The sequence below is a fragment of a genome, unplaced genomic scaffold (assembly GCF_019419815.1).
Source record: "Pyrus x bretschneideri cultivar Hongxiangsu unplaced genomic scaffold, Pyrus_bretschneideri_v1 Contig22, whole genome shotgun sequence".
Classification (NCBI taxonomy): domain Eukaryota; kingdom Viridiplantae; phylum Streptophyta; class Magnoliopsida; order Rosales; family Rosaceae; genus Pyrus; species Pyrus x bretschneideri.
The window spans coordinates 2733291-2758249 of record NW_025999524.1 but is presented as its reverse complement, the minus strand read 5'-3'; the positions used below and the strand labels follow the sequence as shown (position 1 = coordinate 2758249).

General features: G+C 37.7%; 5 protein-coding genes and 1 non-coding gene across 6 annotated transcripts; 4 read left to right on the top strand and 2 right to left on the bottom strand.

The window, feature by feature from the left end:
* Positions 1-2: 2 nt before the first annotated feature.
* LOC125477672 (cell division topological specificity factor homolog, chloroplastic) lies at positions 3-2106 on the top strand. The gene is made up of 2 exons (XM_048585065.1): positions 3-191; positions 1304-2106. Exons 1-2 carry the CDS (start codon positions 105-107, stop codon positions 1886-1888), a joined length of 672 nt encoding a protein of 223 aa, XP_048441022.1. The 5' UTR covers positions 3-104; the 3' UTR covers positions 1889-2106.
* Positions 2107-2575: 469 nt separating this feature from the next.
* TRNAW-CCA lies at positions 2576-2647 on the bottom strand. Its single transcript has one exon. It is a non-coding gene; the product is annotated as a tRNA-Trp (tRNA).
* Positions 2648-2732: 85 nt separating this feature from the next.
* LOC125477787 (mitotic checkpoint protein BUB3.3) lies at positions 2733-5723 on the top strand. The gene is given in 10 exon segments (XM_048585251.1): positions 2733-3022; positions 3118-3248; positions 3479-3561; positions 3970-4221; positions 4392-4420; positions 4422-4465; positions 4688-4768; positions 4851-4932; positions 5069-5169; positions 5257-5723. Coding segments are annotated over 10 exon segments (993 nt in total). The 5' UTR covers positions 2733-2917; the 3' UTR covers positions 5342-5723.
* Positions 5724-9439: 3716 nt separating this feature from the next.
* Positions 9440-11481, top strand: LOC125477788 (eukaryotic translation initiation factor 5A-2-like). The gene is made up of 5 exons (XM_048585252.1): positions 9440-9630; positions 10334-10456; positions 10547-10603; positions 10732-10806; positions 11094-11481. Exons 1-5 carry the CDS (start codon positions 9508-9510, stop codon positions 11193-11195), a joined length of 480 nt encoding a protein of 159 aa, XP_048441209.1. The 5' UTR covers positions 9440-9507; the 3' UTR covers positions 11196-11481.
* A 5533-nt stretch (positions 11482-17014) lies between these two features.
* On the top strand, positions 17015-19785 carry LOC125477799 (probable WRKY transcription factor 3). The gene is made up of 4 exons (XM_048585269.1): positions 17015-17582; positions 17813-18522; positions 18620-18781; positions 19115-19785. The coding sequence occupies exons 1-4, from the start codon at positions 17142-17144 to the stop codon at positions 19386-19388; spliced, it is 1587 nt and encodes a 528-aa protein (XP_048441226.1). The 5' UTR covers positions 17015-17141; the 3' UTR covers positions 19389-19785.
* Positions 19786-19934: 149 nt separating this feature from the next.
* Positions 19935-24100, bottom strand: LOC125477800. The gene is made up of 10 exons (XM_048585270.1): positions 23237-24100; positions 22592-22915; positions 22184-22267; positions 21844-22083; positions 21593-21731; positions 21340-21502; positions 21118-21246; positions 20830-21024; positions 20468-20590; positions 19935-20373 (listed from the first exon to the last, which is right to left on the bottom strand). Exons 2-10 carry the CDS (start codon positions 22863-22865, stop codon positions 20263-20265), a joined length of 1458 nt encoding a protein of 485 aa, XP_048441227.1. The 5' UTR covers positions 22866-22915; positions 23237-24100; the 3' UTR covers positions 19935-20262.
* Positions 24101-24959: the final 859 nt, after the last annotated feature.

Here is a 24959-nt window from a genome sequence, read left to right as displayed (position 1 = left end):
CTGAACCCTTGGACGGCTGAGACAGCCAGTCCCTTTGAGCAAACGAAAAGCGCCAGGAGGAAGAATATCTTAGTGAGCAGAGAGACTGAGGAAGAAGAAGAAAAATGGCGCTTTTTGGGGATCTGAGGGTCACGGCGACGCTGACTTCTCACTCGACGCACTCTCTCCGAACCCTTTTGCCCATTTCAAAGGTTTGAATTTATTTGTCTGGGTTAATTCTCATGTATTTTTGTCATATTTTGTCTCTGATTTTATCTGGGTTTCGTGCATTTCTTCCAATTTCTCTTTCTGGGCTGTTTGGTTCCCGGGAAAATGAGAGAAGGTGGCTGAAGATTTGGGTTTTGATTGAGGTCAACTGTGAGACTATTGTTTCTTTTGTCCCTTGTTGGAGAATTTTATGAATTTCTTTGGTGGCTTCCTTATTCTGTTTAGAAATGAAAATTTGAAATATTATATCGAATTTGTTGAACTACCAGTTAATTTACGAGCTTAAGTTAGAAGAATATGGTGCAATTTAGTTATTTTGTGCCCATTTAATTGAGGGTTTTTCCCGTTGGTCTTGTAGCTAAAAGGAAAATGATGAGGACTTTGTTGTAGACTGAGGGTACTTGAGAGTCTTGCTTGCTGTATTTCATCACCAATTCCGCTTGTAACTGTCGATCTGAAGCTAAAGAAGTATGCAAAATTAACAACACTCGGTTATTTTTCACCGGAGAATTGAAAGGGGTTCTCATCGTGATTGTTGACTAGTTGTCAAAGTCATAATGATGACGTCGGTGTCAGATTATATGGAAATACTTTCTTGTTTTGTTCACTTGCTATCATGTTGAATTGGGTTTTGTTGTCTGGGTGACCGAATCTTGTGTTCTTCTTAGTAGTTAAGTGATTTCATCGTAACAGCCTAACAGGGATTGAGGGTATGATAGTTGTCTACTGAACTATGATTTCATATAATGCATCACTGTTTTTCCATCTTTATGATCTTCCATGGTGTTTGTGTGCATTGTATAAGACTTTTCTGAACTTTATATTGAATCGAAATTGAAGTGTTTCTTTTCTCTATGGCCGGTTACCTGCTGTGATCTGTATGGTTGCAGTTGAACTGAGGCATCCCTAACGTTTTTCCTTGTTCATGAAGGGAACTGAATCCTCATTTCATTTTGTTATTGAAAAACCTACCTGAATGGAAGTTGAAATTTTGTTTTGCTCCTAATTGTCAAGTTACATAAGATAGTTTAATAAGATATGCAAATGTCTTCTGCTAAGTCTCTGCTCAGTTTCCAATTTTTGTACTGTGTAATAGGTAGAATTTACTAGCTTTCCAAATGGAGGGCCTTGCATTTCTGAGATTATGCCGAAGTGGCCCAGTATGTCATTTGATAGACGTAATATTCGTCAACATTCCAGGCGGTTGGCTGGAGATTTTCAATTGTCATCGAACTCAAGTTGCCAAGATTCCGAGAGCTTCCTCCTCAATGCCATCAACATGAGTTTCTTTGACCGTTTAAACTTGGCTTGGAAGATACTATTCCCGTCTCCAACATCTAGAAGGAGCTCTAATGCTAACATTGCCAAGCAGCGCTTGAAGATGATCCTATTCTCTGACCGATGCGCAGTTAGTGATGAGGCTAAAAGATTGATTGTCAACAACATTGTGCATGCTCTGTCAGATTTCGTTGAGATAGAATCGCGAGACAAAGTTCAGCTGAGTGTGTCTGCCGATACTGATGTGGGAACCATTTACTCAGTCACAGTACCTGTAAGACGGGTTAAGCCAGAATACCAGATTGGAGACGAGACTGGAACGATAACAAACATCGAGTACAAAGATACTGGTGACAGTTCTGGTTCTGTTGATGTCAAATTTGATTTCTTCATCCCTGACTAAAGCAACTCATTTGGTTTCTTTGGGTTCAAGAAATAGATTGTTGTGTTTTGACTGAAACCAAAGAAGTTTATGTTTTAGATGTTTCGGATTGGACCTGGTTCTTCTGTATATATATGAAAAATTTGTGTAAGCCGATTAGGAGGAATCTTCTTCTGCTGAATTCACGGTTTGGTTTTGTTATGGCTCTAGTTATACTACATATGTGAGTGTATTTGATCGTCCGCTCTAGTTATTTATATTTATCAAGGGCAATGGATTCGAACTTTGGGAGAACAACAATTTTGAAACTAAAAAAAAAAAAAAAAAAAGTTTTTCTATGACAACAGCTGATTGTATTGGAATGGATAAACCACTATTAATATTGAAGCACTATTCTCAATATAGAAGGAAAAATGAAAAAATTGTGGCAAACTTGGAGATCCGAGATGGAATAGCGTCAAGAAATTTTTTTCAGTTTCAATTCCTTGTTAAAGTATTAGAATCATTTTGAATATCATTTTGTTATAAATGATGAGCTCGAGATCAATGTGTTCATTATGCAACTGAGCTCAACCCTCTATTCTCAATATCCCAATCAAAGAGAAAAGAAGAAGAATCCCATTTTGTCAAAATAAAAATAAAATTCAGTGGGATTAAACCAGGATGATACATGACAAAGAAAAATAGAAAAAAATAACAAGCGGGGATTGAACCCGACGTGAATCGAACACGCAACCTTCTGATCTGGAGTCAGACGCGCTACCATTGCGCCACGGATCCACTTGTTGTTGAACTCATTAGTTAAATATATTTACACGTTTACAAATAAGCCTCAATTTAAATTCAACAGATATTTATTGTGCACTGAGCGGGAACTTTTCATCGTCTCCCTCCCTCCCAAATCCTCACTGGCAATTTCTAGGGTTTATGGAACCGAAAGAGGTGTGAATCCCAAAGCTCCATTTCTTATCAATTCTGAAAAAATTAGTGAAATCTCTGTCCAGCTCTGTACGTTGGACCGTTGTGCCAGTTCGGTCTACTAGGACCACAATGAGCGGAGCTCCTTTGAAGTTTGAAAACCCGATCCGAGATGCAATCTCCAGAATCCGATTCGCCCCGAAATCCGACAACCTCCTCATCTCCTCTTGGGACTCTGTGAGTGTTGCTCCACTTTTGTGCTTAGCAATTTGTAGTTTGTGGCACTTTTGGTTTTTCAATCGCAAAAATTGGTTCTTTATTTCTTTTTGCAGAGCTTAAGATTGTACGACGTCGGAAGCTCACAGCTCAGATTAGAGGCTCCGTCGGAAGCGGCGCTCCTCGATTGCTGTTTCCAGGACGAGTCCGTCGCGTTTGCTGCCGGTTCTGATGGCGTCATCAGAAGGTTTGTCACTGGGATTTGTTTCATTTTGCAGTGGGATTCTGTTGAAATTAACCTTGACCACTGTCTTAACACTTTATTTTTTAGCTTAAATTGATGGGTAATCATAAACTTATAAGTTAATGGGGTTTAATTTCTCATATTTTCTTGCAATATTTATGAGGGATTTAATTTTCCTTTCTATTGTCAAAGCAATATGTGCTGACTCTTTTCTGGGTTTTCTTATACTCAAGGTACGATTTACATTCTGGAATTCATGATTCAATTGGAAATCACGATGACATATCAACATGCGTTGGATATTCGGACGAAACCAGTAAGCTCTTACCTACCATTCCGCTCTCATTGACATTAAATTCTGATTTACCTTCTAAATACAGATTTTGAACTTTACATAAGTCATAGTTTGTCTTTTCCAATTTTCAATGGATATTAGGAAAAGCTTAAGACCAACTGTTTAATCGGAAATATATGTAGCACGGATGAGTATTATTTTTTCTGTTACAATTAAATTAAGGATTTTATGCATAATGTTTCATAAAGTTGGGAATTGCTAACTGCGGTATATGATCATTATGGCATGGGTCCTGGAAACGATTGAACTTATAGACTTAGTGGACTTACGATAGGCTGATAATGCTATCTTCTTCTTTATCGTGATGTTCTCTGTTATGATTTTGTGACTGAACATATTGTTAACAAATTTTATCCTTAATTGTTGTAGGCCAGGTAATTACTGCTGGTTTGGACAGGAAGATATTGTCTTGGGACACGCGTACAGAGAAGGGTTTTGTGTTTGCAAGTAATCTCGATTCGGAGGTGATGTCCATGTCACTCTCAGGTCTTGGTATGATGGTAGCCATTGGATCATCAATATACGTGTATGATTTGCGAAACCTAGAAAAGCCAATTCAATCAAAAGATTCACATATGGACGTCCAGATTTTATGTGTTAGCTCAATTCCATATGCTAAAGGTATTACCAGTACTACTATACTGCACGTAGCTGTGTATATTGTAAACCGTGTTCCAGCAATAGTTACTAATACCTGAATTGGTCAATTTATATGGACTCTAGGTCTTCTTGTTGATTTTGTATTGCAATCACAACCTGTATCTTATAGAAATTTTGAATTGTCTTTGCAGGATTTGCAGTTGGCTCGATAGATGGACGTAGTAGCATTGGAGATTTCCTGTCCGTCTAGTTCAGATGACATCAGGTCAATTCCTGGAGTCTATGTTCTTATATGATTGACATATCCAAGCCTGGCATGCTACATAATCTGCCTCGCTTAATTACAAACTGTCATTTGTTATGTTCTATGTTGTTCATGTTCGGAAGGAAGAAAAAAATTATAATGTTACTTGTTGTAATGCCTTTTGGTGCTTGAGCCACATTTGCTTCTATGAGTTCTATCATAGTACTCTTAACATTTGTTCAGATATATGTTCCGGTGTCATCCAAAGTCAACTGATAAGAGATATCACCTAGCATCGGTGAATGACATTGTATTCAATCCGCTGTATGTGCAACTCTAATACTCTATCAGCTTTGACCAAACTCAATTATGAAAACTTACTTTCGATTTAATGTTTCTGATCTAGCATCTATGGCGCCTTTGTTACCGGTGACAATGATGGTTATATTACTGCATGGGATGCTAAAAGCAAAAAGAGACTATTTCAGGTATTATGATTTTGCTTCTTCTGCTTTCAAAGTGAATGTATTTAACTTTTATTGCTTGACCTAGTTGATTTTATTATTAATTTATGTTTGGTTATTACTAATCTTCATTAATTCTCTAACCTTACAGTATTTTCAGTTGCCTAGATACCCAAATAGTGTGGCATCCTTATCGTACAACCACAGGGGACAACTTCTGGCTGTTGCATCAAGCTACACATATCAAGAAGCTAATGAAATGTGAGTATGTTTCTACTATGATTTACTACTTCTCTGTCCTTGTATGCTCAGTATTATGTATCTTTCTTTTTCGCTTCCATTTGTTAGAGAAGAGCTTCCTCTGGTATTCATTCATGAAGTTGGCAATGACAACATGAGATCTGTACCTGTTGGAAGTTCGAGCAGAAACTAATTGTACACATTAAGATGAAGGTAATGAACTTTAACCTTGGGTCAGATACTTATATTTAAACTAGGATAGGCCGTAATCATCTGTGATGTCTCAGACTTTGGAACCAAAAGCCTTTGGACTGCTAAATGTAATCAAATTCTGTTTAATTTTCAGGATCATGTGTAAAGTTATGATGTTTGGGGTACTTGTATATTAAGCTTTGTCCCTTTTGAACCTGATGCAATGATGTACCCGCCGAAATTATTTTTGATTTGCAGATTACAGCAGTCAGCTGCAAAGTTAGAATTCTAGGAATTACGCCTGTTGTAGAATGTCGTTGTGGTTAACTTATGTACCGTTCCTCTAAAGTCTAGACAGATACCACTTTCATGGGTTTTATTTAGTTTTACTTATCGGATCCATGAATTTCCAAATGGAAAAGCATGAACCATTGGCATTTGTAAAACATATGTGTTTGTTGAATCCTTTTGCACATCAGCCTGCAAATTATGAAACCAGTTGCTGTCTTGGTGTATCTGTTTTGTGTAAGTTTTGCTCCTTAAACTAATTCCCTTAAAAAATTACATCCATTGTGATCATATGTGCCATTGATGCCATAGATACTGTATCAATATTAAACGTACATTCATAACATGTTGGTATTACAACAATAACAACACATATTACTAAAAGCATAATGGCAGTTAATGGACGTTTGTTCAATAGCTGATTAAAACGTAAAGTACCAATGAACCTAATTGTGTTCAGTCCATATTAAAGCTCAAAAGAAGAAGATAAAAAGAAAATAAATTAAAGAAAACAAAACTGGAAAGACAATGTGTGTACAAGTGCAAAACAAAATATCCGAGTATGAAAAAAGCAGCACACGTGGCTTGTCTTTTTCACATTTCCTACCAAAATATAAATATCGTCTATTTTTAACTTTCTCTCAAAGATAACAGAACCCTAACATTCATGTATAGCGTCCATCATACTTGTATCACAATTTTTTGTGACAAAAATTTAGGCACTAATGACCTTTATGGTTAACATGTTAGTCTCGATGACCAACATATCATGAATCAACTGATTCTTAAATATGTAATGGATGTTTAGTTTTCTCCTATACCTCAAACTTTTAGAGTTCATTGTTTACAGTCATCTGTCAAAATATAAATAAGCAATGAGCCCAATCAACTAATTATTATGCAGTTACATAATGTTTATTATCACACAAATGTGATGCTGGAAATATAAATATATGTTGCGTGATATATCACCAAAATTTTCTTGTGAAATTCAGGCTCTGATAAATACCAAATATATGTGTTATTTGTTTTGAGGTATTAGTGGCTTCAAAAAAACCGTACATTTTTTTTTTGTCAAACATGAGAACCAGGCTTTCAAACTACACATACAGTTGCCAGTTTTTAATCACAAATAGAGCTAATGTCTAATCAGAGAATAAGTCATATATAAATCTAGATTTAGTGCGTTTAGTGTATCCATCTAGTTTTAGTGTCGATTAAAAGTTTTTAACCGGAACACGTTCTATTTGTGTACATTTATGGTGGAAAAAAAAAATACACCATGTAAAGTTAATTATAAGAGTAAATATCAATTTACTATTGTATGTTTCGTGGTTTTCAACATTTAGTATATCAAGTTTTTTTTCGTTTCAGAATCATACCTAAAGTGTTAATTGGACAGTCTCATTAAGTATGCCATTAACTGATCATATGACGTCTATGTGAATAATAACTGAGCGTTGCGTGTCATTAAGGTTTACGTGGATTTTTTTTTTTTGGAGAAGGAGTTAAAAAAAATTCAAAAAAAAAAAATGCGCCCCATCTTCTCCCTCCCTCATCGCGCTTCACCCTCTCCCTCCCTTCTCTCTTCTGCAACCCACACCCCTTCCCTCCCTTCTCTCCTCCTTACTCCCTTATCCCTCAATTCTCTCCTCTGCACCAACCCACCAAACCCTAGTTTTATAAAATTTCATCAAATCTGTCGGCTGATTAACAAAATACAGGCATATGTCAGTTCGCAAGCAGAATAATCCCAAAACTTTCATCGACCAGTCAGTGATTCTTTACAGTACACAGCTTCTATTTTTCATGTTGTTCCATTGCTGCAGAACAAGCTTTTGGTTGTAGTTGTTGGGTTCTGAAAGGTTGCAACGCATACACGAGTTTCGTGAACTTGGATCTGGGTTTGCCCTTTGATTGGTGGCCTGAACCGGGTGTGGGACGCATGCGGATTGTGAAGGGAAGTCCGCTTGTAGGTCCGACCTGGCTGTCGGGGTGTTGGTAATTGAGGAGCAGGTAGACATTGAAGACGAAGACGATGATGCAGAGAATAATGGCGACGATGACAAGTGCGAGGTTGAAATCACCCATCGCGACGGCGTCGTTTTAGCTGCTCTCGAATCAAATCGAATAGGAGAGACTGAGAAGGGGAATCAGAAATTAGGGTTAGGGATGTGAAATTGCACGTTCAAGTGGTCACAGATCTCTGTCGCTGGTCCGAAAATGAGCAGAGCCGTTAAGGAAAGAGAAAGTGAAAGGGTTGAGGGCTCGGTTCCAGTGAGGTGGTGAGAGGAAGGCGACGGGGGCGGCGTAGTATGGGTTGAGGTGGGTAAGGTTGATTTGGGAAGAGAAAAGGGAAGGGTTACGGGGGGATGAGGGAGGGAGGGAGAAGACGAGGCTTTTTTTTTGAATTTTTTTTAACTTCTTCTCCAAAAAAAAAAAAAATTCGCATGGATCCCCTAATGATACGTGGCACTCAGTTATTGTCTAAATATGCGCCACGTCATTAGTTAATGGCAGATTTAACATTAACACTTTATGTATGACTCTCGGACGAAAAAAACTTGATGTACTAAATGTTGAAAACCACGAAATATGAAGGTAGTAAACTGATATTTACCTTAATTATAATTATGCTATGTAACTTTATAAACTTGCTGAAGAACTGAAACTTATACGAGGTGATGAATGTTGGAAAATATTAGTATTTAGGTTTATTTTAGTATTTGGGTTTTGCTTGTTAGTTTAGGATTTGAGCCTAACTCGACTGAGTTAGGGTTTCTTAGGTTTAGTTCTCTATAAATATTGCTTGTAGTTTAGTTTGAGAAACAAGTTAGTTACAATATAACCTCTTGGGGATTTGTAGTCAGTTCCGGCATTCTTTTTGGTTAATAATATTCTTATTATTTTATAGTATTGTTTGTTCCGCACTCTGATATTAACTATGAATTGTTAACTTGTGAGTCTCGACAGATCCACTTTCATGGGTTTTGGTTACTTTCCACTAATTGAATCCTTAAGTTTCAGATGAAAAATCATGAAGCATAGTAGTTTATATTGATATGTAAACCTTGCTGTCACCACTGATGACATTGACATTTATAAAAGATGTGTGTTTGTTGGATCCTTTTGCACATTAGCCTGCAAATTTATGAAACCATTTGCAGTGTTCTCGTTATGCGTAAGTTTTTTTTTTTTTTTTTTTTTTGAGTTGATTGCCTTTAAAATTTACTTACTTTTGTTACTGTATCAATATTATAAACATATGTTCATAACATATTGGTACATCTTGTTGGGAATAACAACATCGATATACTACTAATAGCATAATGCCAATTAATGGACGCTTTGGGAGTAGAATTATCTCTCTTCTTATTTTCATCATCTTTCCTCTCTCTCTTCTTTAGGAGTAGAATTCTCTCCTTCTTATTTTCATTCCCTTCCCTCCCCTCATCTCACACTTTGCGTTTTGTCTTATTATCTCTATAAAAATATTAATATAAAATATTGACGTAACTTAATTGTAATCGTTCAAACAAAAATTGAACAAGACGAGAGAGAATCATCTTCCTTAACCAATGGGCCTAATTGTGTCCGGCCCATGTTAAAATCATCAAAAAATAAAAAAAATAAAATGGAAAGACAATGTGCATTCAGATGCAAAACAAAATATCCGAGTGCACATGCTGCACATCCAACGGTGGGCAGTGACCCTCACCCAAAAAATAAAATATAAAAAGTATTTAAATTCAGAAACCCTAAAGTATTAGTCTTCTTCTCATAAGTACCCTCTCTCCCAAATCTCCCGTCCTCCGCGTATCCTCTCTCTGGTCTCTCTAGCTTCCTCTCTCTCCTCTCTCAGAGTGATCAGAACCAGCCATGTCGGACGAGGAGCACCACTTCGAATCCAAGGCCGACGCCGGAGCTTCCAAGACCTACCCTCAACAGGCCGGCACTATCCGCAAGAACGGTTACATTGTCATCAAAGCCAGGCCATGCAAGGTTCGATCTCTCTCCTTTCTCCCTAATTTTCTTCCGATCTGCATGTATTTTAGGGCTTTGATTTCAGATCTTCGCGCGATTTCATTCGATCGTTGATATTTGTTTGCATGCCGTATGGATTTGTTGATGAATTATCTCGCCTGTTTAAGATTATGATCGGTACAGTTTTATTGAGATCGGAATTGATTTTAATCAGGTTTAATTACGATTTTATTGTTTTTCCGATTTTGTTTCTTCTGACTATTTAGATAGGTGTTGAGGTGATTAATTATGTATGAAATTATTTGATTTTGACTGCTAATGTTACTGATTGCTGTTCTCTACCTGTAACTGATAGTAATTATGGACGGATGGTTTTGATCTGAACACTTTCAAGTTTAATTTGTATACAGAATCCTGTTATCTTAACGGGGAATGCCGTTACTTATATGTGTGTATTTGCGCGCATACACACACAGCTGTTATCGCGAAACTTGTTCGAGGCTGAGCTCGTATTGCATCTTCCATGTCTGAATAATATTTGAATTTGTTTTCTTTTTCGATTTTTGTTTTTGTTTTGTCGCTGTCCATTGTGAGGGAGTGAATATATGTGCTGAATTGATTGTTTAATGTCTTCTCGTGATGTTATTATATCAGCTTGGATTTATATTGGTGGCTGTGATATGAACGTGAAAGACAACTAACTAATGGAATGTTGTCACAGGTTGTGGAAGTTTCCACCTCCAAGACTGGAAAGCACGGTCATGCTAAGTGCCACTTTGTCGGTATCGACATCTTCACTGCCAAGAAGCTTGAGGATATTGTTCCATCTTCCCACAATTGTGATGTATGAACCTCAAGTTTGTTTGGTTTATATTTAAGCATGTCTTTTATTTTCTTCCGTTGGGATATTAATGTTTGTACCTTTGTATTGCAGGTTCCACATGTCAACCGTACTGACTACCAGCTGATCGATATCTCTGAGGATGGATTTGTAAGATTGCAACTTCGTTTGTTGTTATAAAATTCATTGATTTTATTGTTTGTTGCTTGTTACTTGGATGTTCCCACGAGTTTACAATGCTTTGCCTGGCTTGAACCTTAATCTGTTGCTTACTGAAGGTGAGTCTGCTGACTGAGAATGGTAACACCAAGGATGACCTGAGGCTTCCAACCGATGACAGTCTGCTTACGCAGGTTAGTTTTGTAACATGGCCCCTGTAACATTCGTCTCTTCCACTTAGTTAGTTTGAATGGGATAGTGTGCTTGTACATGTCTGTTAGGGCTTCAATTGTCTTGGGGTTGTCTATGCTACTAGTTCGTCTTTATTCCTGAAAGGCTGTAGAATCCATGTGTGCTCGAGGATTAACTTTTACTGTTCGACACATTTTAAAACTTTTTCCTTTGCTTAACTACTTTTATAACTATGTTTCCCGCTGGTTATCCTTGTAGAGTCTTAAATGGTTTTTGGTATCTTATGCAGATCAAGGATGGGTTTGCAGAGGGGAAGGATCTGGTTGTTTCTGTCATGTCTGCTATGGGAGAGGAGCAGATTTGCGCCCTCAAGGACATTGGTCCGAAATAGATGCACTTTGTTCTTCGGGAACGCTAGTTTTCAGATTCAAAATGGAACGGTTAACAGTATCTTTCGGGTCATCCCTTTCAGGAACTGCTGTTCTTGATTAGAGGTGGCCTTGGGTTATAAGTTGATGTTGCCATTAATTAGCGTGTCGTTATCAATATTTTTGTTCTGTTACTGTTCTGAACCAATCCCCCAATTTCATGGTATGGGCTTGAGTTATATTGAAGACTGTATAGTACCTTCACTTGTTCTTGACTTCAAAGTTTCCATGGTCCTGGTTTTTTTGTCACTTGACGGATTCTTCGTGTTGCATTGTGTTTGCCTGGTATTTCTGTGTTAAATTTCTCTCTTGCCAACTTGTACTGTGATTGTGGTTTTGCGCAAAGTTACCTACCCTGCGGTTGTGCAGTTTTGCTTTCCTTTGGTAACAAGATGGTCTGTTTGGTGTTTTGGAGCTCGTTTGGAATTGCTTCTCTGAAGTGCTTCTATGAATACAACACTACTTTTTGTGTCAAACTGAAACTAAGCGAAGAGAGATTCTTTAAAATTCATGAATCTCGTGGTTGCCCGGTACCGGCAAGTTTACCTATCCAACCTATTAGAAGAAGCCATAACTGGTCAATCTCCCTCTCTAATAAACGACCGGAGTATCGTTGGGTGTCGCAGCTCTGATATTGCATTAAGTCTCTGTCTTACTCCAAATGCCGGCATCTTGCGTGGGTCTCCAAATAATGTTTAACACCGCGATTGTTGCTGCCTTCACAGTTCACTATGTACACATTGATTCCGAGTTTTGCAATCGCGGCAGCTTCCGATATCTTGGTGATCATTCCCCCTGTTGTATCATGGGCTGCTGCTGCTGTCTCGACGGTTGACATGACAACCATGAAGGATCAACGAAATAGACGAAAGCAAACTTAAAGCAAAGTCGATAGATGTGAGAGAGATTCAATGAACACAAATGATTAACCTTGACAAGGGGTCGGTAGTACCAACCCACCTTTATTAATACAAACGTGTTCATGTATATGAGTCGGATATTATCAGAGACAAAGTAACATGGCATTGTCGTGGAGCTACCAAAAATTTACTTGCTTGGCTCCTCGTCGAAAGTAGCCATTATTCGTTTTTGCAAATCAAATTTGACACATATACAACATAAATAACCTACGAAAATAAGAAAAAAGTAAAAGAAATGTGCATATCAAACTGTAATGTTTAAACGTAAAACGTGCATATTATTGACATTCAATTTTGTGTTGATGCCCATTTGACCAAATACAAATAGCAACAAATCTCCGACAATCATTTTACAACTATTTTTTAGTCATTAAACCGTGCAAGAGATGTTTGGCATGACTAAGAATGTGCTTCTCACATCTAATTAAACGAAATTCAACCGAACATGATTAGTTAATGAAAAATAGCATTTTATATAATTCATTGAAATGGGTATATTGACCAAAAAAATTAGACCGGGCCCTCTATCTAGGAAAGGGATCTTCTCCAGATTCCTTCCTCCTGATTTACCTAATCAGGAGATCTGTGTCGTTGAAATTTGATTCAACGGTTGAAGTTATTATAATTTTTAAAGTGGGCCCTTGTTTGTAGCCATTAGATCAAGTTTCAACGGCATGAATTCCTTGATTTGGTGGATTAGGAGGAAGGAATCTGGAGATGATCCCCTGCCCTCTATCTAAACGGTCCCCTTTTTTTTTTTAATGAAAATGACTTGAAAACTTTGAGTTTTAACCAAAATGAAGGTGTTGTAAGTTAATAATACCATGAGTGACTTTTTAGAGTAAAAATGTCCTTAACTTTAAAAGTTAACAGTATTATGAGTGTTTTGTTAAGACTCATTTATATATATATATATATATATATACACACACACACACATATATAGGAGTGAGATTAGTCGTGGGGCTCACTTTACATTGAACATTAACGATTTGAACTTTTTATTTTTCAAGTTGCACATCATAGGTCATCCTTGCAAAATATTAGCTAAATCGAAAATGTTTGAGGTATCTAATTGAGTTAAAGAAAGTTGACAAACACTATGTTCTAAAAAACATTGAAATTTCATCATGATAATCAAATGTGTAAATATTTTCAGATTTAATTGATTTTTGCAAGAATATCTATGAAATGCAACTTAAAAAATAGACGATTCAGATCGTTGAAATTTAATGTGAAATAAGCCCCACAACTAGTCCTCATTTCTTTAAAATAATGGCGATCCCCTTGAATAAATGCTTTGAACTACGTGTCACAATGCAGAAAGAATTTGGTGAGCTAGTAAGGTCTACTAAGTTTTAAACTAGTGGTTAATACCAACTCTAATTAGGTTTGTGCAAATGAACAATATCATGTTGTATTAAAAAATATATATTATGATTTAAAGAAATAGATCAACATAAATCACATAATATTGTAGTCCCACTCCAAAATCAACTGTGAATACACGAAGCAATTTAACTCTAAACATTTGTACAGAAGTGACCTTTTATCACAGTGGTGAAAAAGAATTCAGCCCTTACATATCCCACATTATTTATGGCTTGTGTAACATCCCACATTATCCAAGGGAGTGGAACCTGTAAGTTTTATGTGTATATTCTCAAGCCTTTTGGGAGCTCACTGGCTTCAAGTTCCATCGAAACTCCGAAGTTAAGCGAGTTTGGACGAGAGCATTCCCTAGATAGGTGACCCACTGAGAAGTTCTTGTGTAAGTTCCTAAAAACAAAACCGTGAGGGTGTGGTAGGGATCCAAAGCGGACAATATCGTGCTACGGTAGAGTCGAACCCGAGATGTGGTGAGGGTCTGGGCGGGAATGTGACAGCTTGTCTCATGTAACAGACACGTATAATAACACGTTGAGCTACTTATACGGAGGGGTTCTTTATTTGGACAATAACTCCTGGCACAATATGTGTGGACACCAACTAACTCATCTCCTTGTAGGAGTAATATTCATACGTATTAATATATTATCCACTAATATATAAATAAAAATAGAAGGCACGTTGTCCGCAAATTCATGAATTAATGTATTTATCTACCATATTTGTTGGATTTGTAAATAGTAGTTGTTGGAAAGGGATTCTCTCGGATCATTTCTACCAAATTCATCCAATCATTCAATTTGGATATTTGAAATTTGATCCAACAGTTAAAAATAGGAAGTCCCTTTAAAAGTTATAATAACTTTAACTCAAATTTCAAAGGTCCAAAATAGATGATTGGATGAATTTGATGGAAGGAATCCGAAGATGATCTATTTTCGTAGTTGTTAACTCCTTCTTTCCAATAATTTAACAAAATACTATAATACTAATTTACTAATAGCTCGTTATAAAAATGTACATATAACATTATATTATTAATCGTGTTACGGAGGAGTTCGAAGATGGAGGGGGTGAAGACAGACAAATAATTTTGAAAATGGTCAAGTTGTAACATGTTACATGTATTTATGTGCAGTTTGTGAGTGCGACTGTCCGTCCCGTGAGACAACATGTGACAGCTCTCTTTTCCATGCTTTAATTATATATGCCAACCGCCAACACGTTTCCAACGCATTTGCTTTGTTTGGTGTATATATTTGGCTCTAACCATATTTTGCTTCTCAAAGAATCTACAAATAAATCTTTTCATATTGTGTATTTGTCTTTTTATAAATACAACTTATAAGTTATATCGATCATTCATGTTAGAGCATCTCCAAGATGCCAAGTGTTTTAGTCCGAAGATGTAAATAAAAAATGTAAATTTATTTATTTGTTTTTTGTTAATGAGAAATCAAAGAGAATTACATTTATATCTCTGAAAATGCAAATTGAGATTACCGTTCGAATTTGAATTTTTTATTTTTTAGACGAAATTTTTTTTTCTATAAATACCTAAGTCATTCCTACACCATTTCTCACATTCTTTTCACCATTTGGTATTATCGTACCTCATTTTATTTCAATTTTTCACATTCTATCTGAAAAATTATTGAGATTATATAAAAATAAGAAATCCGGAGGCTTATTTATTTAGCGACAAGTGGCACTCAAAATATGTCCAAAAATCTTATTTTAATATGATAATTTAATTTAGTTAACCATATTAATTTAATAAAATAATAAATTATTGAGGGGCTAAAAAATAGCCCCCTTTAGTTGGAGATGAGTTTTTTGTCGAACGACTATATTTTGGCCTATGACTCTTTGCCCCCTAGGTTGGAGATTATATAAAATATGGTATTGGGCTGAGCAACAGAATATGCAATGTATTATTCTAGAGGGTGATGCCTTGCAGGTTGTTCAGGGCATTGGGAGACTGAAGCAAGGGTCCTCTTCTTTGGATTTATTGTTGGATGATGTCCGGGAGTGTCTAAGAGGTTTTGGGTCCTCCAAAATTTGTCATGCTAGTCGTTCCGCTAATAGTGCAGCTCATAGAATGGCCAAGTTGGCCTTAGATTTTTTATCTACCTTTCATTGGTTTGAGGAACCTCCGGAATTAATCCAGGATATTCTCTTAGATGATTGTATGTCGATTTCCTAATAAAATAAGATCGCTATCGTTTCAAGTCAAAAAAAAAAAAAATATATATATATATATATATATCTTTTAGAATTATAAGGCTAAACATAGTCCTTTTACCCTCTTTTGGTAGGAGATTACCTAAGCAGTCCAGAGATATCATAGTACAATCCATAATCCAGATATCTAGGGAAACGACTCTACTTCTTCCCCTTCACTACCCCTCTATTTTCACACTTGGAAGATGGAAATTTCGTAGTTCCTAAAAGTCTCAGGGCCATCACCGTCATTTCAAGCATAGGCTTAGTAGTTAGCAACTTTAGCCTCACCGGCCCACCAACACCAAACAACCCAAAAGCTCATAAATAAAATAGAATGAACCATGATTTGATTTCCTGAATTATCGTCGTAGTTGAAATTCGCTCTTAAATTATTTTTTGATAAGTTATGAACCTAAAATATTTAAAAAATAGCCAAATTTTCCCTAGTCATTTAGTTCATCCAGTTTTCCATTAAGTCACCAATAGTGACCAATAAAAATATGCCACTTTTATTGGTCATTAATCGTGACTTAACGGAAAACTGGATTGAACTTAACGATAAGAAAGAATTGGGCACTTTTAAAATGTTTAGGTCCTGATCAAGGATAATAAATAAAATTAAAACAAGATAAAATCATATATTGAAACGACTAGTTTGGAGCTGGCCGGTAATGGACCTACTTACATGTTGACTAGCTGTGGAGCTAACCCTTGCTCTATTGGTTTGGTGGTTGCTACCAGAGGAATAAGTCTCGTTCGATAAGTTCAATTCTTTCAATATGTTATCTTTGCTTAGTCTTAAAGACACTTCCTCGCCCCAGCATGTTAAGACCAGAGCATGCCTAGGGAGCGGGTTTTAATTTACCAAAAAATAGTTCGATGGTTCAATTTCAATTGAGGTATTAATTCAAAAGTCAAACGATAGTTTATCTAATAAATGAAATCTATCCAAAAATAATAATAATAAATAAAAAATACTATGTAGACTATCTTTTAAAATCATATTTTGTATCATTCGGTTGATGTTTGAATTCATTTTTTATGACTTAAAGTAAAAATGCAATCATCAACCACTATATAATATGATTTACAAAATATGATCGAATAAATAATCTCGTTAGCGTCACCGATTATAAATGAATACCCAAAAATTAAATAAAACCAATTTTTATTTTAAAGGAAAATCAGGAAAGGACTTTCAGGTATGTGCGGCGTGGACTTTTTGCAGAATTTCAGATCCCCTAATCCGAAAAATACAAAAACAAAACAGAAGGACACAAACTTCCCGCAGAAAGAAAGAAAAAGAAAACGAGAGTTTAAAGTTGAAACATTTTCTTGCTTTTTTTATCCCCTTTGTTTTCGGATTTTGATCCAATGACCGACAACCAAGAGCAGCCGCCGGGCCCCCCGCCGCCAGGATCATCGCAACCGTCGAAGCCCGCAGCGACGCATGATCCTCCGCGCCCCACTATTACTCTCCCGTCGCGCACCTCTTTCGAATCAATCTTCAGCTCCGGCACCGGCGGGAATACTGGCCCGGGTCTGGGCCTGGGCTTCAGCCCCGGGCCCATGACTCTCGTCTCCAACTTCTTCTCCGACGGTGACGACTGCAAGTCCTTCTCCCAGCTGCTCGCCGGAGCCATGACGTCTCCATCCCCGGGGGAGCCGGGGTTCCCGCAGCTAGAAAAGCGAAATTCCGGCGATAACGATGGCGGCTCGGAATTCCGGTTCAAGCAGAACAGACCGCCGCCGATGTTTTCGGTCCCGACGCCGTCCGGGTTTCTCGACTCGCCGGGTATCTTCTCACCCGGCCAGGTACTCCACTCGTCAATCACTTCTTCCATCTTCTGAATTACTGTTATGTTACCATTGGCTGTTTGCTTATTAGGGAGCTGGGATTTTTTGAAAAGTTTCCTTTTTTATCCGATTTAGATTAATATCTCGTCTTTAGTTACTCCGAAAACAAAGGCAGAGGATTTGAGTTTCTAAATTTAGTAACTTTTCCCTTTTTGCTTCTTATGGCTGTGATTTCTGAATCGTTGTAGGGACCCTTTGGGATGACACACCAGCAGGCGCTAGCACAGGTCACGGCTCAGGCTGCTGCACTCTCTCCATCGTTTTTCAATTTCTCAGCCGAGTTTTCAACGTCTTTCTCGACAGCACCCGCCACATCGTTGACGCACCCTCCATCCCTTACTTCCGAGACAATGCCACCCCAAGAGATACCGTCTGGAACACCCGACTCTGCCGTTGCCACAAAAGAATCATCTGACATTGCCCTTTCGGATCAGATATCCCAACCGTCTTCATTTGCTGTCGATAAGCCTAACGATGATGGTTACAATTGGCGGAAGTATGGGCAAAAGCAGGTCAAGGGTAGTGAGTTTCCTCGAAGTTATTACAAGTGCACGCATCCAAATTGTCCGGTAAAGAAGAAGGTTGAACGCTCGGTTGACGGACAAATAACTGAAATTATTTACAAGGGCGAGCATAACCATGAACGTCCTCAGTCCAAGCGTGGAAAGGATCCGAATGCAAATAGTCAGGCGAATTCCGACATGGCTTTGCAAGTTCATGGTGGGAATTCGAACAAATCAAAAGAAGGGACAGGTCCTTATTCAATGTCTAAGAAGCGTCAGGAATCCAGCCAAGCAACACATGATAATTTATCCGGGACAAGTGACAGTGAGGAAGTAGGAGGTGCTGAAACCAGAGTGGATGAGAAAGATGAAGATCAACCTGACACCAAGAGAAGGTAGATCTTTTATGTTGATAAGCATATGCCATGTTTGTCGGAAGTTAAGTTCCTTGTTTGTCATGTATTCTTAACAAAATTAACTTTTATTTTCCAGAAATACAGAGGTCAGGTCAGAACTGGCGCCAGCTTCTGCACATCGGACTGTGACAGAGCCTAGAATCATCGTGCAGACAACCAGTGAAGTCGACCTCTTAGACGATGGCTACAGGTGGCGAAAGTATGGGCAGAAAGTCGTTAAAGGCAATCCTTATCCACGGTAATACTGCTGAAACTACAAGCTATTGGACTCTAGGTTAATAGAATCATATCAGCAGATAATTAAGAATAGCATGTGGAACTTATCTTTATCGTTCTTTGTTTTGTTTCAGCAGCCGCAGGGGTAACATAATCGTATATGTTACTGAATATTAACAAATCTACCTCCGTATAAATTTAAATCCTGGAAGAATAATTTTGAAATATTGTTCTGTACTCTGAAAGCCGAACCTTCTAGTTTTATTCCATTGATGTTGCTCTGTTTTCAATTTTGTGTTGCCTAACGTATTCAATCAAAGGAGTAATTCCTTGTTGTATTTGCTAAATTTTACAGGAGCTATTACAAATGCACATTCCCTGCATGCAATGTCCGTAAGCACATAGAGAGAGCCTCTACAGATCCTAAAGCTGTCATAACGACATATGAGGGAAAACATAATCATGAAGTACCAGCTTCTAAAACAGGCAGCCACTACACAGGCAACAACAACGCATCAAATCTAAGATCAGTCAATCCAGGAACTGGGAAGATGGACAAGATCGATCTTAGAAACAAGGACCAGCAACCTGTAGCAAGTTTACGTTTAAAAGAAGAACAAATAACATAGTTTCTGTGAGTTTCAATCAGGAAAGCAAGCACGAGGAATCAGAGAATGTAAAGTTTCGACGAAGCAGGCAAAAGTTGTAAGTCTTATGTTTGCCCGAATCTGTCTTTCACTACAGGCCGTAGTTTTGATCAAGGCCCAGTTACCGAATTGCTAATGTACAAAGGAAAGAGGTAATTATGAAAAAGAATAAAGGATAAGGAAGAAGTCAGGTCAAATTTTTGTTGTACGTAAACTAGTTAACAAGCATACTCTGTTGAAATTTACAACTTCTGTTTATTCTTTTGTATATGGAAGCAGTGATGTTGTTTTATATGATTATTTACACTCGTGTTTGGTAATAATGTATCGATGTTTGCCTGAAACTCCAAGAAAATTACTTCCACTGTCGGGTTGCCTATTTCGATTGTGTACTTCTCCTTTTGTTCTTGCTTGGTACTCCTTTTGTTGCTGTGTCAGCACGCACCAATCTCTGCGCACATCTGACATTGTAGAACAAAACTTTGTGCTAATCATCGTTAGTCGATGGCATGTACAAGAAAAAGCGCTAATCAGGTTCTTACGGCCTATTATGTCCTCTTTCTTATAAGCTTTATCGCGGTGATTAGATACGGGTCACAGGTTTAATGGTTGAGGACGGATGGCAAATGCATGGTGTCAAGTGTTAACTATAAAGCATAAGAGTACAGATACTGATGACATTTTGTACAGGATCAATCGTAATGCATTTGCAGTTCATTTCTCTGTCTTCCTATTCTTGCACCATTGGATTAGGTCGAAGCGCGGTCGAAGCCCCCGAATGTTTACAAACATTTGCTTGGTGTTTTGGCCGGAATTATAGAAACCCTCCAGGATCCAGGTTCGGTGCCTGTCCGATTTAATCGTCCATAGTTACGAGAGTCGAAATTTGACCGTGGTTCACAAAATCAATCTTGTTCAAGCGTAGACAGCACAGGACTTGCTCTGGCAGTTCCTCTTGTTTTTGTGCCTGCCACCACCAACACCGTCAAACAAAACTCAAATTTACAGAAAAGCAGGATGCATATTTACTGTAACAGTGAATGGTAAGTTTGTGAGTTTACTTGGATTGTCAATCCCAAATCAAGTACCCCATTCTTCAAACGGTCTCTGAATGATTCAAGTCCTTTCCTGGATATGTAGCTAAACCTATGTATATCCAGGTCAATCTCAAAGTAATTAGGCCCCTGTCAAATAAATTACATAAAAACAGTTACGTTAGTTTAAAAACCTAGAAAAAATACTCTAGTAGGACAGCCTGACCATATGACCCGTCAGACACTCTCACAATTAGTGGGAAATTATACCCATGTAAGGGACCGTTCCTTTATGAGAGTGGCCTGACCAGCCGCATGGTCAGGCTGCCATATTGAAGTGTTTCTCGTAAAAACATCAAACTAGAGAGAATTTTTCGTAATCATCTTACCCTGAAGAAATTATGTTGGGGGCGTGAAAGCACCGGCTTATCGTTGTAAGCATGTATGAGCTTTCTTTCGGTAGAACTCAACTGGAGGTCATCTGGATTGACCAGTCCAGCCATGATCTTTAGCCTTTCCCTGAAAGGAACCAGAGACTCCTTTGCAAACCCCTTCACCTTCTCGGTCTCATCCTCAATGAATTTCTGCGACAGAAAAACAAAGCTTCGTTAATAAGTCTGTCTTCTTTGCACCCGGATCAGATATGTGGGAATTGAAATTTTCGCGACGAAACTTACTATGATGCTGTCTCGAAACTGAGATGAGATCTCTTTTTCGAAGTTTTCATTCACTTTGAAATATAGCACAAGACTCATGCCTTCCCCATCTGAATCGCCGAGGAACATTGTTGTAGGATAAGTAGGCAACTGCAACAACAAGAACACCAGAATCAATATCACCAAAAACACAACAAAAACTGATCCTTCAGCGAAGTATTTTGAGGTAGAGAGAGAGGGGACCTGTATGTTAACAATGAGGAGGGAAGGAACTTTGTCATGTGGTTTTACATAAGGAAGCTCAAGATGCTGAGCAATGTGATCTCTCTTTCGGGGACAGATGAACAAATCGACACCAATTGGTACGTACGAGCTGCAGTTTGCAGCAGGGTACTTCTGTTTATCCCTGCATGTCGGAAAAATTTTCATTTTTTAGACAGCCGAAATGAATGACGAAAACAAAACAAAATTGGCAACAGGAAAACAAGTAATGTACTTGAAATAATTCTCGCCACGGAGCTTGAATACTGAAGGCGGAACTGGAGACCAGGATCCCGGAGCTGACTTCTCTTCAGTTGAGCAAGGGATTCGAAGTCCTGCTCTTGGACGGAATAAGTACTTCTGATCGGACGCACCTGTTCATGCATTGTTACACGTTTAGTATGTAGAAGAGAGCATGTAGGCATACATAAAATGTTGCTTAGATTCTAACTTCACATTTTGATCACATTTAGATTTAGTACTCACTGTTCCCTTCGCTGTCGTCAACAGACTTCCTCTTATAAAGCATGATCACCGCCGGGTTCTTCTGACTCTTGTCGTTGAAACTCACTTGGGTTTTCTCGACAGAATGGCGTGCATTTCCATCGATTTTTAGATAGCTTTCGTAGAACCCTTCGTACTTACATCCATTATCTACGATGCATGATGCACTTTCATACTGCAGCAATTGAGCATTTGGGATGTTCCCTGCTAAAGGAAACCCATCTGGCACCCAAAAACAAAGAACTAGTTTCAGCCACCGAAAATTCGCAATTGCCACAAAAACAGAAAAGATTGAAATCAATTGGCGACATGAGTGCATTACCTCCATGCACACTGCAGAAATCATCTTCTGAATCAGATTCCAGAATGCTTAGTGAGTCAAACCATGCTTCCCCTGGGCCTTTCCCTACACAAAGTTTTAATCTTTATGGTCAGAAATTACTTAACACAGAAAAAATCGGGAAATAAGATAGAACTTTTCGCAAATCTTCGATCAAACACGTTAATTTTTCGCAAATCTTCGATCAAACACGTTAATTTTACCGTCCATTTAAAGTCCCTGTAGTGAAAAAGTTTGTATACGATATGACTGAAGATTTGTAAAAAGATTTTATTTATGTTTCCCATAAGTATTTGAGGTAAGATGGGTTCTGTTGGTTTTAACTTTTCATGATGTAAACTAAAAACCAAAGCACGTTTATCAAATGGGCCTTAAACATTTGAAACATACCGCCATTTGTATCAATCTGACTGTGGTTCCACTGAAGCTGAGTGAGATGATATGTTCCATTAGAAACCTCAGATCTCTTGCAGGTGGTTGCAGCACCTTTCTCAAAGTCAAGATGCACAAACTCACTCACAGACCGTCTTTTGGGCGCATCAGGGATGGCGACGGAAGCAACCTTCTTCGTCTTCTTCCCCTTACTCTGGCGCTTGCCGTGTCTGTGTACCTTTTTCTGATGAGGGTTGATAGTTTCATGTGGTTTTGAGACACAGACGCCCATGGCAGCAAGTTTTTTCAAGTAATGTAGAGGACTCTCCAGATGTACTTAACCTACAAGGCAAAAATAAAAGTCCGGTTTAGAAAACCACATGACTTTCGTTCGGTGCCTAGGATTGGATTGAATAGGATTATAATAAATAACTCAATATAATACAGAACATCATTAAAGAATACAGAACACTATTCTGCGTGACGGAAATTCTTCATGCATGACGTTCATTCTTATTATACAAATATTTTCGAATATGTGTAGATAATGTGAATTATCTAAAAACGGATGTTCTTTCCATAGCCGGACTATTACGCATGATTGTAAATTACGAGGAAATGAAAATAATTGCATGCACAGAGAGAGAGAGAGAGAGAGGAAACCAGTGAAGGGGTTAGGAATTAATATTCCGACATGAAACAAAAAAGAAGAGGAAAACCGTCGTTCCCTGGTGAGGAACTCGGCCTCCTTCCCTTTGGAACTTGCTCTGTTCTTCTCTCTGTTTTCGGCCACCTTAAAGTTTTTTGCTTTAATTTCCAAATGCAAAAACAGAGATTACAAGACAGAAAACACCCTGTCCTAACACAAGAGAGAGAAACAGAGGAAGGAAAGGAAGACAGGTTCCGTTGTACTCGGATCCTATTTTCCTTTTAAATCTCCTTCTTTCTCTGTCCCTCTCTGTTTCCTCTGCTTTCGTCCCCTCCTTTATCTTTTGTTTTTCTTTTTTCGGGTTGCCTTCTTTTTTTTTTCTTGTTTTATCTTAGTTGGCTTTCTAGTTGTTTTTAGGTTTTTTTCTTTCTTGGATTAAGTTTTCAATTGCAACAAGAGTGGTGATATCCACGCATTATTTTTTACTTTTCGCACACTCTTTTTAATTTCTGACTATTGGATCAAATGAATTAAACAAGATCAAATGATAAAAAGTAAAAAGGGTGTGTGAGAGGTAAAAATCAGTATGTGGATACCACCCTTTCAACAAAAGAAATGAATTTTACACACCATTTGTTTTTTGTTGTTTTCATTTTATTTTCTCAATTCAATCTAGCGGTCAAATATAAGTATCAAGTGTGTGTATGAAGGAAGATAGTCTTGAAATCAGTTCTCCTTAAAAGGGGGACAATTAGTGACGAACTACAATTATCCATCATTTTCAGGTTCAGAGGAGGCTAGTTGGGAATTGCACCCTACCCATAACCACAATCAAACAAATTCACAGCTTGTAAAGTATCGAACCCAAGACCTCTTTTTTTTTTTTTTTAATTGTAAAAACTGTTGTTCGTACTTTTTCTATTGAACCACTTTGTCGTAATCTTGAAATCAGTTCTCTTTCAATAACCATAAACTTGGTTAAAGTTAAAAGAAAGAAAAAATGAGAATTTCCCAATTTGTGACCTAAATATGTGTATATTCTAACTAATCATAGATTGAAGCATTTTGAATCAAAGTAAGTGACTGCAGGCAAGTATGCTTATGTGAGCAATAATATTGCAATTGAAATCTTGATTCGACCGTACTCCGAAGTTTTGTTATACCAATTACGAAAGAAAAATAGTGCCTGGATAGGGAGGTGGCGATTGGTAAAGGCAGACGCCAAGTTTTAATTTTTGTGCACGTCCGGATGCGAATCAGTCGGTTGAGACAAGTGACGAATGACCATTACTGTTGCTATATGAAAACAACTCTCCACCAACCTCTTATTCTTATTTCAAATTATTGATAACTCAACCCCCCCACTTCTTCAAAAATATGATAAATGTGATTGATTGGTAGCTAGCTACTACTTAGGACGGCTACAAGTGTTGTGTTGTTAGTCCGAGGCGGAGCCATGAAGGACTAAGATGGTCTTAGGTTCATTTTGATGTGTATATATTTTTTTGAAAAAATTAGTGTTATGTTTATGATTTTTAATGTTTTTCTTTAGGCTCACGATTCCAATTCGATGCTTTTCCTTTTATTTCTTTCACTGATTTTGATTTTTTTTTTTGGTCAAAAGATAGATTTTATTTATAATATACTCGAAATGTTTATATCCATAGCAAGAATGGCAGTAAACGAGGTAACCGTGTGAGCAGCTAGGTTGTACCCTGCAGCATAAACCCAATTTTG